Source organism: Schistocerca cancellata, chromosome 8, assembly GCF_023864275.1.
Source record: "Schistocerca cancellata isolate TAMUIC-IGC-003103 chromosome 8, iqSchCanc2.1, whole genome shotgun sequence".
NCBI classification, from domain to species: Eukaryota; Metazoa; Arthropoda; class Insecta; order Orthoptera; family Acrididae; genus Schistocerca; species Schistocerca cancellata.
In genome coordinates this window covers 348,233,723-348,249,739 of record NC_064633.1, presented here as the reverse complement: position 1 = coordinate 348,249,739, position 16,017 = coordinate 348,233,723, and the positions used below count along the sequence as shown (strand labels likewise).

General features: G+C 42.0%; 1 protein-coding gene across 1 annotated transcript in view; it reads right to left on the bottom strand.

Moving 5' to 3' along the window:
• The window catches only part of LOC126095572 (uncharacterized), an 83,256-nt gene extending 73,264 nt beyond the window's left edge, over positions 1-9,992 (bottom strand). The window contains exon 1 of the mRNA XM_049910349.1: positions 9,786-9,992. Within this exon, the coding sequence (XP_049766306.1) occupies positions 9,786-9,992 (207 nt within the window). The remainder of the gene's footprint in view (positions 1-9,785) is intronic.
• Between the last annotated feature and the right edge of the window lie 6,025 nt (positions 9,993-16,017).

The following is a 16,017-nucleotide window of genomic DNA, read 5'->3' as shown; positions in this document are numbered from 1 at the left end:
GCTTTGTTACTCATGGACGTATGTAGCGTGAAAGTTTCTTTAACTAATGTTGTAACAAAAATTTTAATTTTACGAAATTAATGGTGATGAGGTATTTTGCAAAATCTCAAATTATTACAAATGTTGATTAAACAGATTTCAATAATTTCAATTATATTTCAGCTTTTGTATGAACCACTGTTTTGATGTATCATGGTTTAGTAGGTATTCCCCTCTGAACGTAGTATGTCAAATTATCTTCAGGGGCGTGAGTCACCCTTTAAAAGTGAAATTGGGCAAAACGAATAAATACGTACTGTATTATTTGGACCCCTCTACATACCCGCAAACTTTGTTGAAAATCGTTTATTTATAACTGGCAATGTTTAATTGTGAGTGAGCACAATTCGTGGGAAAAAGAGTGGGACACGACTCAGTCGTATGCTGCTGCAGCATACGAAGTTTATTGTTCTGCTTACAGTCCTGGCTGGAAAAGATTCCTGACGTCACAGATTAGAGCACGCAACGATTGACGTCAGTTCTTCAAACGTTAGTGGTCGTCTTGAGCGGCGGTTTACGCCTGCGATAACATTGTTTGTGCATGGTCACTGAAAATCGACCTTAAACACTGATGACCTCAGAGACCCTAATTTTTGTGCAATTCAAAAATGCTCTGACCTATGGCCGTTGCACCGATTATTATCTAACACTGAAAGTCGGTCAACTCGTGACGTTCTGCCACATTCGCTACACATCCGTCTATAACAGTCTGCTCAGATATTGTGTTCACACTCGCACTGTACGCCTCATCTACCAATAACACTTGGCCGTTATACACGGACCTTTCCAGTGCCTCTCTCACTAATTTACACGTGTAAAAGGTGTCGCCTCACAAAAACATCTTCATGCAGGGTGCCACTATTATGTATCCGCACTCTACTTTAACAATTAAACACGTTACACACAAATTGACAAACAATATTGATTTGAGTCATCAAGTAGCTGCTGACAAATCGTAAGCACTCAAACTGCTCATACTTATACTATACTTTGAGGTTTGGAAGGTATGAACATACCTCTAACGAGATGTTACACTTGTCATGCGTCTCGTTAACTTGTCTGAACTAAACTTTTAGACAAACAATTTCACAAAACATTTGACTTTTTTTTCATTTTTTCTTTATTTACGTAATAAATGAAATTATATACACTGAAAGAAATGGAAAGTGTTTCTTGACGTATGATTCCGATTTTCATAATCCTTTGTGGACATGTCAGTCGCATAGTGTATGTTAAATGGTTGAACATTCAATCTGTTCGGAACTTACGTTTACCAGTGACATTAGTACGAGCTGTGACCTCCACGCGTAAGAATACACTCTTTCAGTTCATGGAGACTTCTGCCTCGTGTCTGGAAAGAGAATATATTTCTACTCTTCTCGTCCCACACGTGAGCTAAGCAAGTTGGTCAGGGATCCGTACATTCTTCGAGGTGCTCTTGGTGTAAAGTGGAGTGTGGGATCTTGAATTATTCAGCTGGAATATGGTACCCTGATCATGAAGGCTTCTGACGACAGTGTTTATCACTCTTGGTAGATACTGGCGAGCTTTCAGCTTCCCTTGAACAATTACCAAACCCGTCCTGTTATTGTATCCAGTAGCTGCCCACACTATTATTCCAGAAGTTCGAGCGTCTGGAGAATCGCAGCTTCCTTTTATATTTCACCAGGTTGTTTACGGCACATTCTTCTGATCCGAACGCTGAAGATCAAATGTAAGGAGTCGGCGGTACGGACACTATTGTCAGGTGATCGTCTCTAACTCAGGATGTTGTGTGCAGAACGATGGTCGGTCGACGGTCGTGCAATCAGAGGACATCCATTAGAAAACGCTCTCTAACAAGGAGAGGTCTGCAGAGGTGGGAACGACTTTTTGAAACCAAACATACTATGGTGTAGGTTAAATTCCCAGGCGTCACACCCTGCAGTCATTCAGCCTGGTGGTCCTCTTTTGAGTGTAATCGACGGAAAAAACTTCGGATTTTTGCATGATGCTGAATAACGTTAGAAAATCGATTTGCACAGTCTGGCCATAGATAGAAGAATAGCTTCATGTGTAAAGGTTGTGGGATCGAATCTCGTCGGGTGAAGTAGATGTTTTTTACTTTTAAATCTTTGTCGAAATGCCTTTGGTCATTATTTTTATTCAATTAATTGTTTTTAATGCTACTTTTTATTACTATTTCTTTGTCACATTATTTTAATCACCAGGTGAACTTTTTTCATTTATTTCATTTTTTTATATCACTCTTCTTCCTATTGCAATTTTTGTGAATATGAATTTAATTATATGTACTTATTATAAAGCTCAATTATTTCAAAATTCAGATCTGTCACTAAACAAGCAAAAGACGAAATAATCTATTTATATTGACTACGTAGTTGCTTGAAAAATGTATTTTTCGTTACCCAACGTGCAATTTTTTTTGCATCATAAGAACGTTTGAAACATAATCGAAATACCTGTTGCACATGGACAAAATAACGCACATGAAGATTTAAATTAAATGAAGGATTATAAGTATAACGAAATTCAAACAGAGTGGACATAGATGCAATGAACGCAATAATTTGGACGTAAAAACAGGGTGATATAACAATAGAAATTAAATTGAATTTTTTGCATAAAATTAATTAAAATCACATAACAAAGATTTCAAGTGGACAAAGAATGATAAAAAGGAAAATGAGAACTAATGAAGAAATTGATATTATGATTAAAATGATGTGATAAATGAATGGAACTAAAAATTACTTTTAACTAGATTAACTGAATAAAAATGATGATTAAAGTCGTATCGATAAAGATTTAAGAATACATAAAATTCTGCACCTTTTGTGAGACATTTATTTAGCATTTAACAGTTTCACGTAATAACAGAACACAAACTCGTCTGAAATGTAATTATATAAATGACAACACTTGCACATTTCAGTCTTTTGGACGGAAATTGGCAGGAAAGTGCCCATTCAGTGATTTCTTAGGATACACTTTTTTAGAATTCACATTACATTTGGTTTTCTCTTTTTCTCCGGAAGGATTCTAGTCAACATAACATCATAACCTTTCCATATTGGAACCTTGAGAAAATCAGAGTATGTAAATCTGTATTTAGGATAACGAGTTACTTTCTCGTATTCATACCGTAAGTATGCGGGGTACTGTAAGTCGTCTGTTAATTTTAGTAAACAAATTATATGAACTGTGTGTGTCATGATCAACGTTGTTGCATTTCGCATTCCTTTGGGAAACGGTTTCCATTCAGGTCTCATGGCGTTAGACTACTGTATACTGCGTACGTCTCTTCTACTGGACAGTCGAATCATGTCCCTTGCTGTGTGCCAGATCTCGACAAATTTCGGCCACTCAAACCGATGCTCAATTGTGTCCTCCGATTTACAAATTCCAAATGCAGCTAATGGTTTTAACTTGATTGAGTACATCTTGGAGTTGGTCGCTGTTGCCTGGTTTATCACATTGTTCCAATTCGATCTGGGGACTTCAGGTATTATGTTCATCGCTAAATTTCCCCACACAATTTTACAGTTGTGCTGCGATAGTCAGCTATTTTTTTGAGAGCTGTTGCCATGTTGCGAACATTTCCTTGTTTTAGGATATCTGTTGGTATGTAGATTTTATTGACATAATAATTTCGGCCAACGTTTACTGAGTGTGGGATACTGACAATGCAAACCGGTGCTAGCCCTGATGACGATATTTGTGAAACCGTGCAGCAGTTGGCGAGAGTGATCCCTTTTCTACTACGCACTTAGTTCCATTGACGAACCGTGCTGCGCATTTTGCGTGCAAGTCCGTTAGTCCCAGTCCACCCTCAGTGAAACTGAGGGTTCAGGTCGGCAGAGAAACCTTAAAGCTTTCATCTCTCCATACAAACCATTATATCGCTTGCTGTATTGCTAGCCCTATTTTTTTGGGCATCAGCAAGACTTAAGATAAGTAGCACGCTTTTGCGAGTGTTTATGTGTTGCACAAATGGTTCAAATGGCTCTGAGCACTATGGGACTTAACTTCTGAGGTCTTCAGTCCCCTAGCACTTAGAACTACGTAAACCCAACTAACCTAAGGACATCACACACATCCATGCCCGAGGCAGGATTCGAACCTGCGACCGTAGCGATCGCGCGGATCCAGACTGTAGCGCCTAGAACCGCTCGGCCACTCCGGCCGGCTGTGTTGTACAGATTAACTTTTTCTGTCATATCTAAATTTTTACCTGGGTGAATTTCTTCAACAGCTCTTATTTTATCTAGTGTTGTATGCGAATTGAGAGTCTCCATTCCTTGGTGGGTTGTTTAGCGAAGTAACGCCTAACACTTGTTGCTGATTCTTGGTAGTGAACCAACTCCGCTGTATATTTCACTTATTATTTGCTATTGGCAACATCGCAGTACTTTTTGGTTTAACAATAACACCTGTAACTTTTCGGTACCGTCGGAGGATATTATCGTGGCGTGATTCGAACCGACAAACTCCGGCATGTAAGACTACTCTCCTATCAATTACCCCACCCAACCTTACTACTTACTACAATTTTTTTGAACGCTACTGAGTGTAACAGAAAGCTCCGAAATTTTATTTCGTCAATGACTTGCAAAGAGGTCCCACCACGATAAATGGCTGCAGTGCGTGATACCTGGACTCACTACTGTGACGGAACTAAGGTCGTGCACTAAGCTGCTTCAGCAATATTCCTGTCCCGGCAGAAGAATTTTACAGGCAGCTAACGCGCTCGAATTTCCAGGGGCTATGAAATTTGCCTCGATACACAGTATGCCTCTTAATGTCCCAGTTGGCTTACGCTACATCATGTAAATCTGTGTCGTGGTAGGGTGTCAGCGGTAAACGGCGGTTGATAGTTCGAGGTCTCAACCCAGCTTCCTAGGAGTTTTCGGTGACCTTCTGCCTGTAACCTCCTCCAGCATTGCAGTAAATGTCATCGGCCCGCTATTGGATCAAGGTGAAGTATCCTATGATCGTCATTTGATGTAGTCCTCCTAGAAGAAATAATGCGTAGTATTCTTGGAATCCCTACTGACAAGTCCTCGCATAAAAACGAAAATTTAATCAACATAACGAACAGTCATGGACATACTAGAGTATCCGCTTGGTAGCGTTCTGTGAAGGCGTTCGTTGTGTAACATGATTCATTTCTGCCAGCACCGATATTAACAAGTGAAATCAAGATTTTCTGCTGTAGAAATTTGTTTCGCATATTCAGGCCACATTCTGTTTTCCAGTTATACGATTTTGTATCGCGCCTGCAGATCTCGTGTACCATTCAGCGAGTAAAGCATTACAGCAAAATGGGCGCAACCATGAGTAGGGTTCAGTTCCTACGCTGGTGAGGGGCCAGTTGACCATGTGTCGCTGCCACAGGACGGTGATGTGAGCCGATGCGGCTAGACAAGAGAACGGCCGTAACATTGGCAGTGAGGTACATAGGAAAAGGCGAGTTATTCTGCCGCGAAACAAGCGATCTTGCTTAATAAATATTTGCAATTAAAAGCCGCCTTTTCCAACAGAGATATTAGGAGAAGCCTGCACCTCATAATTACTTTCTTACAAAAATATTATAACCCAAGCAGTCGACACCTTGATAAATAAATGATTAAAGTTTAAGGTAACGAAAATGTACGAACGACTACGAAGTATCACGAGTGTAAGACAAGGTACAGACAGAGTGCCCAGGTAGCCTGTCGACGATTGAACGGTGTTTAGTAAATAAATGCATCTCAATGGCATACCTTTTGAACGTTACTCAAAATATTATAGTTTCCCTTTTCATTACTTAGAATCACAGGAGCTAAAACTGTATTTTATACAGAGAACACGACTTCGCTGACATTGCTTCGTGAAACGCAAAAACTTCGAGAACTTCTCGACAAAACAGGTAGAAGGAATCCTACACCACGACTCAGTAAGACGGATTTCTTTTTTCGGTCCAAAACGAACTCCTCTTCTACGCCAACCTTTTCATCTTAGAGTAACAACTACAACCTACGTCGTTAATTATTTTTGCTGCATGTATTCCAATCTGTGTCTTCCTCTACACTTTCTACCCCTACAACTCTCTCTAGTACCATGAAAGTTATTCCGTAATGTCTTAACAGAGGTCCTATATCCTGTCCATTCTTCTTGTCAGTATTTTTCATATATTACTCTCTTCAATAATTCTCCGGGGAACCTCCTCATTCCTTATTTTATCAGACTACCTAATTCTCAACATTCTTCTGTAACATCACATCTCAAATACTTCGATTCTCTTCTTTTTCGTTTTTCCTACAGTACATTATTCACTACCATATAATGCCGAGCTCCAAACATGTATTCTCAGAAATATCTTCCTCAAATTAAGGCCTTTGTTTGATACTAGCAGATTTATCTTTTGCCAGTACTAGTCTGCTTTTGATGTCCTCCTTTCTCCGACGCTCGTGGGTTACTTTGTTGTCTAGGCAGCAGAATCTCTTACCTTCATCTACGTCTTGATCACCAATCGTAACGTTAAGTTTCTCGCTGTTCTCAATTCTGCTACTTCCCATTACTTTCGTCTTTCTTCGATTTACTCTTAGCCCATATTCTGTACTCAGTAGATTGTTAATTCAGTTCAGCAGAGCCTGTAATTCCTTCTAACTTCCACTGAGGATAGCAATATCAACTGCGAGTACTATCATTGGTAGCGTCAACCTTGAATTTTAGTTCCACTATTGAACTTTTATTTTATTTTTGTAATTGTTTCTTTGATGTAAAGAATGAAGCAGGGGTGAAAGATTACATCCCTATTGAGCACCCTCTACAGCCTGATCACTTCGTTCTTGGTCTTCCACTCTCCCCTCTTGGCTGTTCTACGTATTGTACACTACACGTCTTTCTCTAAAGCTTACACATTTTTCTCAGAATGTCGGATATCTTGCAGCACATAGCATTGTCGAACGCTTTCCCCGAGTCGCACATCCTATGTACGTCTCTAGATTTTTATTTAGTCTTGCTTCCAAAATCAACTGCAACGTCAGAATTGCCACTCTGGTGTCTTTACTTTTCCTAAATCCAAAGCGATCGTCATCTAACATATGCTCAGTTTTCTCCGCCATTCTTCTGTATGTTATCCTGGTCAGCAACTTGGATGCGTGAGCTGTTTAGCTGGTTGCGCCGTAACTGTCGCACTTGTCGGCTCTTGCAATATCGGAATTGAGTCGATGATCGCAAGTCAGGCGGAATATCACCAGACTTATACCGCCACTTCCCAAGTGATTTTAGAAATTTCAGTGGAATGTTATCTGCCTTATTTGATGTTAACTATTCCAAAGCTATTTTATATTTTGATTCTAATACTGGATACCCTATATATTCCCTATCGACTTCTGTTTCTTTTTTCTATCTCGTCATGAGACAAGTCTTCTCCCTCGTAGAAGCCTTTAGTTGAATCTGCCACCTATATACTCACCTTATTTGATGTTAACTATTCCAAAGCTTTTTTATATTTTGATTCTAATACTGGATACACTATATATTCCATATCGACTTCTATTTTTTTTCTTTTTTTCCTATCTCGTCATGAGACAAGTATTCTCCCTCGTAGAAGCCTTAAGTTAACTCTGCCACCTATTTGCTCTCTCCCCTGCTTTCAAAAATGTGAATTCCCCATTGCCTCTTAATGTTACCATCCTTGCTTTTAATGTCACCGAAGGTTTTTTGACTTTTCTATATGCTGGTTCAGTTCATCCGAAAAGCATTTCTTTTTCGATTTCTTCACATTTTTCGTGCAGTCTTTTCGGCTTAGCTTCCCTGCACCTTCTAGTTATTTAATTCTTAGGTAACTTGCATTTCTCGATTCCTCAATATCCCTGAGTACTTTTTTTATAAACTTTCTTCTTTCATCAATCAATCTAAGTATTTTTTGTGTTACCCAAGGTTCCTTCGCATTTACCTTCTTTGTACCTATGTTTTTCTTTCCAAAGTTCGTAAGTGCCCTTATTAGAAACCACAATTCCTCTTCAACTGAACTTCCTACTGGGCTATTCCTTAGCTACTCCTCAGAGGACTTCTTCTCATTCCTGAGTACTTCCGTATCCCACATCATTGCGCATTGATTTTTCCTGATTAACTTTTCATTACTTCTAAATTGTGATCTCTGTGTATATTTACTCCTGCATACACCTTACAATCTAGTATCTGATTTCGGAACCTCTGCCTGGCAATGACGTAATCCAACGGAAATCCGAACGTATCTCCCGTCCTTTTCCAAGTACACCTTCTCCTCTTGTGATTCTGGAATAGATTATTCGCTATTACTTGCTGAAATTTATTGCAGAAATCAATTAGTCTTCCTCTCTTTCATACCTAGTACCAAGCCCATACTCTCCATTAAATCTTCCTTCTGCTCGTTCCCCTACAACCCTTTGCAGTCCGCCATGACTCTTACATTTTCATCTCCCATTACATCTGAATTACCCGTTCAGTATCCTAGTACACTTTTTCTATCTCTTCATCTTCGGCTTGCGACGTTGGCATGTATACTTGTACTATTGTTGTCGGTGTCGGTGTTGGTTTGTTGTCGATTATGATGAGAAAAACCCTATCACTGAACTATTCCCAGTTACTCAGTCTCTGCCCAGCTTTCCTATTTCTACCCGACGGGAGGCCCTAGCCACACGACATTTCCATTTATTCATAACGAGTCCTATCCCCGGTGTATCGTTTTCTCCTCTGTTGACACGAGTATTACCCTACACTCATCTGACCAAACATCCTTGCCTTCCTTCAGTTTCACTTCACTGACCGCCACTACATTTACATGGAGTTTTAGTATTTCCCTTTTCAGATTTTGTAGTTTCCCCACCACGTTCAAACTTCTGTCATTGCACAACCCGAGTGGTAGAACATTATTATCCTTTTGATGGTTATTCAGTCTTTTTCTCATCGTCACCTCCCCCTTAGCAATCTCCTCCCAGAGATCCGAATGGGGGACTATTCCATAATCTTTTGCCAATACAGAGATCATCATGAGACTTTTTCAATTACAGACCACATGTCCTGTGGATACACAATGTTTGTCCTTAATGCACTGCGTCCCATTGCCTTCTGCTTTTTCATACCGTTGATTAGTTTTGATTCCTTCTGCCTTTAGGGGCAGTTTCCCATCCGAAAGGCAAGAGCGTGCCATGAGCCTATTGACTTAATCTCCGCAAAACTCGGATAGAAAATCACTTTAGGCATTTTGTACCATCCTCTACGGACTCATTGGCTAAAGTGAGACATTTCTACAAGTTTAGTACAGGTGGAGGGTTCCTGCACGTGTCACTAAGTGATTCTTACACCCGGATGTTTTCCAATACGATGCTTTTACCTACCAGACTGTTTGAAAATTTATCACGTCTTCCTCATAATTTTATATGGTCACTAGTAACAACAGCCCACAACCGTTCTTTGTTTAAGCGTTTCTGGCGTAACACATAGTCAGAACATCAGATAAAAGGACAAAACCAGAGTATACTGCCACATGATTTCAGTATTAACATTAGTGTTCATGTGACACGAAACTCTAGTTCTTTTATCTAATGTTCTGACGATGGGTTATACCCGAAAAGAGTAAACAACTAAGGAATTTACAACAAGTGGACTGTTCTTATTAGCAGCAAAAAAAATGCCGTGAAGATAGACGTGATCAGTATTTGCGTGTAGTTGCACGTCTCCTGCGTTCCTTTATGTCGCAACTGCTTGAAACTCACGGAAACAAACGTGATCCTGTTGATGGGGTAGAGCTTGCCCGCGGTCAGCTGCAGCGGCTTCTGCGCCCTGCACAGCAGGATGAGCAGCGACGAGGTGGCACGCCGGGTAGCGCCGACCCACTCACAGCTGTATGCGGACAGCGACACTCCGAGGCCCTGTGAGCAGGGAAAGTGTTGAGTGATGGTGAAGAGTGCTGTAGCTGTCATCAGCCTGAACGCTGGGCCGAACACCGTCGGACGCTAACATATTCAGAATAAAAATACACTCACGGAAACCAAGTGGCAACATCAAAAAATAACTAATGTAGAGTAATGAAATTCTGGGAATACATTTTTCAAAATAACTTACATAAGAGATTAACATTGCAAGATTACAGGTTTACCGTACAACCACCACAATGTTGAATGCAAGTACGCAAACGAGCATGCATTGTACATGTGCCGGATGTTAGTTTGTGCGATGGAGTTCCATTCCTGTCGGATTTGGTCGGTCAGTACAGGGACAGATTATACTTCTCGTGGATTACTCTGCATCTGCCGTCCGATGATGTCCTATATGTGCCCTAGTGGAGGCACATCTGGTGACTAAGCACGCCGAGGTGACATGTCGATAGTCTATAGAGCATGTTGGGTCACAGCAGCGTTATGTGGGGGATCGTTATCTTGCTGAAAAACATCCCTTGGAGCGCTATTCATGAATGGCAGCACGACAGGACGAATCACTAGAGTGACATACAGTACTGCAGTTGGATAACCACGAGAGTGTCCCTGTTGTGACACGAAATGACACCCCAGGTGCAGGTCTAATGTGTCTAGTCCGCAGGCAGGTTGTCTGCAAGCCCTCAACTGGCCTGTTCCTAACCAGCACATGGCCGTCACTGGCACAGCGCAGAGGCACAAACAACTTTCATCATAAAACACAGCAGTCTCCACCTACCCTCCAGTGAGCTCTCGGAGATGGAGGTCGTTTGGGGACTGTGGAATGCATGTAACAGGGTTTCTGGCTTGGAGCTGTCTTTGAAGTAACAGCTTTTTAACTGTTCGTTGTGTCACTGTGGTGCCAACTGCTGCTAAAATTCCTGCTGCAGATGCAATATGACGTGCCAGATCTATACGCCGAACATGATGGTCTTCGCTCTCGGTAGTGCCACGTGGCCGTCCCTTGTGACCACACATTCTCGGGACCAGCGCTGCCAGCAATCATGTACAGTGGTTACTTTCCTGCTAAGTCTTTCTACAATATTACAGAAGGAACATCCAGCTTCTCGTAGCCCAATTACACAACCTCATTCAAACTCGGTGAGGTTGAGAGAAGACAAGTTACTCTCTCACCTATTTTTCGTAAACGGGAAATTATTAAAGATTTTGTTACGACCTTACGCACCTTGAGTGAGACTCCAGAAAGGTAACGGCCTGAGCAGACATTGATGGAGCCAGCTAGGGCGTGAAAAGCATGAGGTATTTTTATGGGTCTTAGTTTGTAGAAATGACACGTTGGAAGTTGAAAGCAATTGGTAGCGAACCCATCAGTAAATCTTGCCAGACAGGCCCACAACCGTACAGGGCAGACAGAACAGCCCCTAGTCGAGACAGGTTCCAGCAGGACAATGCCACTACACCTGCATTGGGGCGAGCCGAGGGCCGGGCTGTGGGCGACGGACTGAAGGGACGCATCTACTCAGTCGAGTCATAAACCAGGCATTGTGTGCAGAGTCATGTGTAATAAAAATTCAAAAGTTTTCATATTCACCGATGCTACAAATAGGCCCGTGACCCACTTCCATTGGCCGCCTCAGCTGTGTATGAAACTCCGTCATCTGGGAAACGTTTAGAGATAGAATCTTTATTACCCCTCATAGCTGGGACTAACATGCTCCAAGGCACAGGCGATTTAGACAAAGATCTTTAAGACTGTTTCTGTTTCTTGTTGCTGGAGGAAGCGAGGCGACTTCAGAGAAAAACACCTTCTACCTTCGCAAAAACTTAAAGCCAGTAATTGGTGGTTTCTCGTTTTTTTGTTTTTTTGTTTTTTTCAGAGACGCAGGTTTCTTAACTCTTGCACTGGTTGAACATGAGTTTGTGGAGGGGAGATTTAGCACCTCTAAAGTCCTGTGATAGGCTCAAGACGGGGTGAAGGCGGTGTCGCTCGTGCACTTTGCGGGTAAACGGATTTTTTTTATCTGGAGAGGTGCGAGGCACTCAGGTGCTGGGCTTTGGTCTGGTAACGCAGTATGTCATTCTCAGTGGCGAGAAGTCTTCCGAAGTGAGAGTGATTTCAGGTGTGCCGCAGGGGAGTGTCATTGGACCGTTGCTATTCACAATATACATAAATGACCTTGTGGATGACATCGGAAGTTCACTGAGGCTTTCTGCAGATGATGCTGTGGTGTATCGAGAGGTTTTAACAATGGAAAATTGTACTGAAACACAGGAGGATCTGCAGCGAATTGACGCACGGTGCAGGAAATGGCAAATGAATCTCAATGTAGACAAGTGTAATGTGCTGCGAATACATAGAAAGATAGATCCCTTATCATTTAGCTACAAAATAGCAGGTCAGCAACTGGAAGCACTTAATTCCATAAATTATCTGGGAGTACGCATTAGGAGTGATTTAAAATGGAATGGTCATATGAAGTTGATCGTCGGTAAAGCAGATGCCAGACTGAGATTCATTGGAAGAATCCTAAGGAAATGCAATCCGAAAACAAAGGAAGTAGGTTACAGTACGCTTGTTCGTCCACTGCTTGAATACTGCTCAGCAGTGTGGGATCCGTACCAGATAGGGTTGACAGAAGAGATAGAGAAGTTCCAACGGAGAGCAGCGCGCTTCGTTACAGGATCATTTAGTAATCGCGAAAGCGTTACGGAGATGATAGATAAACTCCAGTGGAAGACTCAGCAGGAGAGACGCTCAGTAGCTTGGTACGGGCTTTTGTTAAAGTTTCGAGAACATACCTTCACCGAAGAGTCAAGCAGTATATTGCTCCCTCCTACGTATATCTCGCGAAGAGACCATGAGGATAAAATCAGAGAGATTAGAGCCCACACAGAAGCATACCGTCAATCCTTCTTTCCACGAACAATCAGAGACTGGAATATAAGGGAGAACCGAAAGAGGTAGTCAGGGTACCCTCCGCCACACACCGTCAGGTGGCTTGCGGAGTATGGTTGTAGATGTAGATGTAAGAGGACTTCTGGTCATGGTCTGGCATCTGTGGTTTGGGACCTGCCCTGAGGCTGACTTCACTTGAGAGTACTTTTAAACTGGGGAGCCGCTGGTGAAGTTCTCAATGTACCGACGTTTTGAATTCAAACGTCTCAGACTACTCGTTTGCCTAGGGCACACTTATTCGTTTTTGGTTTGGCAGTCTTGCGGTTTGGTATCCTTGTGCTCTCTGTCTTATAAGTGAGCCAATATCGTCCTTTGTATGACCTGCGAACGGGTGTGTCACAAACTGAAATCTACCGTGATGTCAGGTCTCTGATAGATGGTAGAGAGTAAATTGCGATCCGTCTGCCTGATCGCTGGACAGTGAGATTTTGCGTTTCTTTCGTGACCGCGATCGATTCACTGGTACCGCCTAACGTCTCGCCTCCGCCGCATGCATCCCGCCAGCTGCGAGTTACATCGCCGCTTGAAGCAAACAGTATAACATACTGCTGCTCCAGCCTTGTCGGGGCGTATAGATCTCAATCGACACTTGCTCTCAACTGCACCAACATAAACTACTGTACATTTGAACAATCAAAGTCTGCTCAGTGTCAGATTAATTCAGATTGCGTTATCCACTTTTTTTAGGGCCATAGTACTTGACTCATTTCTGCCACTCACAATCCTTGTCCATTGTGTTCTTATACCAACTGTTAGTTGTTTACGATATCCAATCATAACTTATTTATCATAATTTATGTCTGTCTTGCTTTGGGACAATACATGTTGTCAGTAAATTAGATTTTGCATACATTCTCAATCATTTCTTATATAGTCCTCACAGCGTAACCTTTTGAGGTGTTATTAATTGCATCTTACTTCCCTAAAGGCCTTTTGACTAACACCTCACCACGTCAAATCTCAAAGGTAACTAATACTCACGACCGTTAGAGCTCGTATTTAAAGCCGACATGATTTGCATCCACATAGTGGCGTTATTGGAGCCACTGTTATGCGATGGCTGCAAAATTGGAATAGACATTATCTGTCAGATGCAGATACACATCCCCGACGTTCATTTATGTTACTCAACTCCTTCTTGGTGTTGCGATCGTTTTTCCTTAGACTAGTTTTTATTTCACGTTTATCGCGTGACACGTGATGTGTTCAATGTTTGAAGCTGCATCACTACGGGTAATCCCAATGTCACGATACATGGTGAAGTAAACTGCGCAATTTATTTCAATGCATGACAACTCGTTTTGTAAAAGTTGGTGTTCTTGACAAAATAATTTAAAATGTTTGTGTTTTTCTGATTGTTTCATATTCATAGCGATGTCTTGGCATCCGCTATAAGACCTTTGGCGCGGTTAGGAAACTATGAGATGGTGGACAAAGTTATTCGTGACCAAACAACCAATCCTTGCGAGAAATTGCGTTTAGCTGTTTCTAGACGCCGCTGATAATAGCGGTGTAGTATTAATCTTGTACCAGTTCACGATCAGTAGCGTTCGATAGCAGACCTTTGCTAAATAGCGTAAAATTTTTATACGTGGCAGAATCTGGCATAATGCGAATGTAGAATAAAATGTTGTGACACTTTGAATTTAGTCTGATGTTTTCTGAAATTTTCATTGAAGACCTTGTCTCTGAAATATGTGGAATTCGACGATTGGAGAAATACGATTTGATGTGTCGATGTAGTAAGTGCAAATATAAATTACAAATCCTATGGCGAAACATTGCTATAAATGCATTCTGGTCATCCAAATTTACGACGAATTGTGTTTAGAATAGGTAATTTTGATATGTTTGGGATGCAATAGATCTGCCAGATATTCATTACTGAAAGGACCAAGTTAATGATCTAAAAGCTGAAAGTTATCGGTAAGTCTTAAAAGTGTAAAGATTAATTCATTTGAATAACCTGTTTGGGCTACAGAGCTTGTATCAAGTCGCTGTGCTGCGACCATTGAACACTGAACAATAGCAATAATGTCGCACGACTTTAATACACTACAGACCATTAAAATTGCTACACCACGAAGATGACGTGCTACAGACGTGAAATTTAACCGACAGGAAGAAGATGCTGTGATATGCAAATGATTAGCTTTTCAGAGCATTCACACAAAGTTGGCGCCGGTGGCGACACCTACAACGTGCTGACATGAGGAAAGTGTCCAACCGATTTCTCATACACAAACAGCAGGTGACCGGCATTGCCTGGTGAAACGTTGTGTGATGCCTCGTGTAAGGAGGAGAAATGCGTACCATCTCGTTTCCGACTTTGATAAAGGTCGGATTGTAGCCTATCGCGATTGCGGTTTATCGTATCGCGACATTGCTGCTCGCGTTGGTCGAGATCCAATGAATGTTAGCAGAATATGGAATAGGTGGGTTCAGGAGGCTAATACGGAACGCCGTGCTGGATCCCGACGGCCTCGTATCACTAGCAGTCGAGATAACAGGCATCTTATCAGCATGGCTTTAACGGATCGTGCCGCCACGTCTCGATCCCTGATTCAACAGATGGGGACGTTTGAAAGGCAACAACAATCTGCACGAACAGTTCGACGACGTTTGCTGCAGCATGGCGTATCAGCTCGGAGACCATGGCTGCGGTTACCCTTGACGCTGCATTATAGACAGGAGCGCCTGCGTTGGTGTACTCAATGAACAAACTGGATACACGAATGGCAAAACGTCATTTTTTGGACGAATCCAGGTTCTGTTTACAGCATCATCATGGTCGCATCCGTGTTTGGCGACATCGCGGTGAACTCCCATTGGAGGCGCGTATTCGTCATCGCCATACTGGTGTATCACCCGGTGTGATGGTATGGGGTGCCATTGGTTACACGTCTCGGTCACCTCTTGTTCGCATTGACAGCACTTTGAACAGTGGATGTTACATTTCAGATGTCTTACGACCCGTGGCTCTACCCTTCATTCGACCCCTGCGAAACCCTACATTTCAGCAGGATAATGTACGACCGCATGTTTCACGTTCTGTACCGGCCTTTCTGGATACAGAAAATGTTCGACTGCTGCCCTGGCCAGCACAGTCTCCAGATA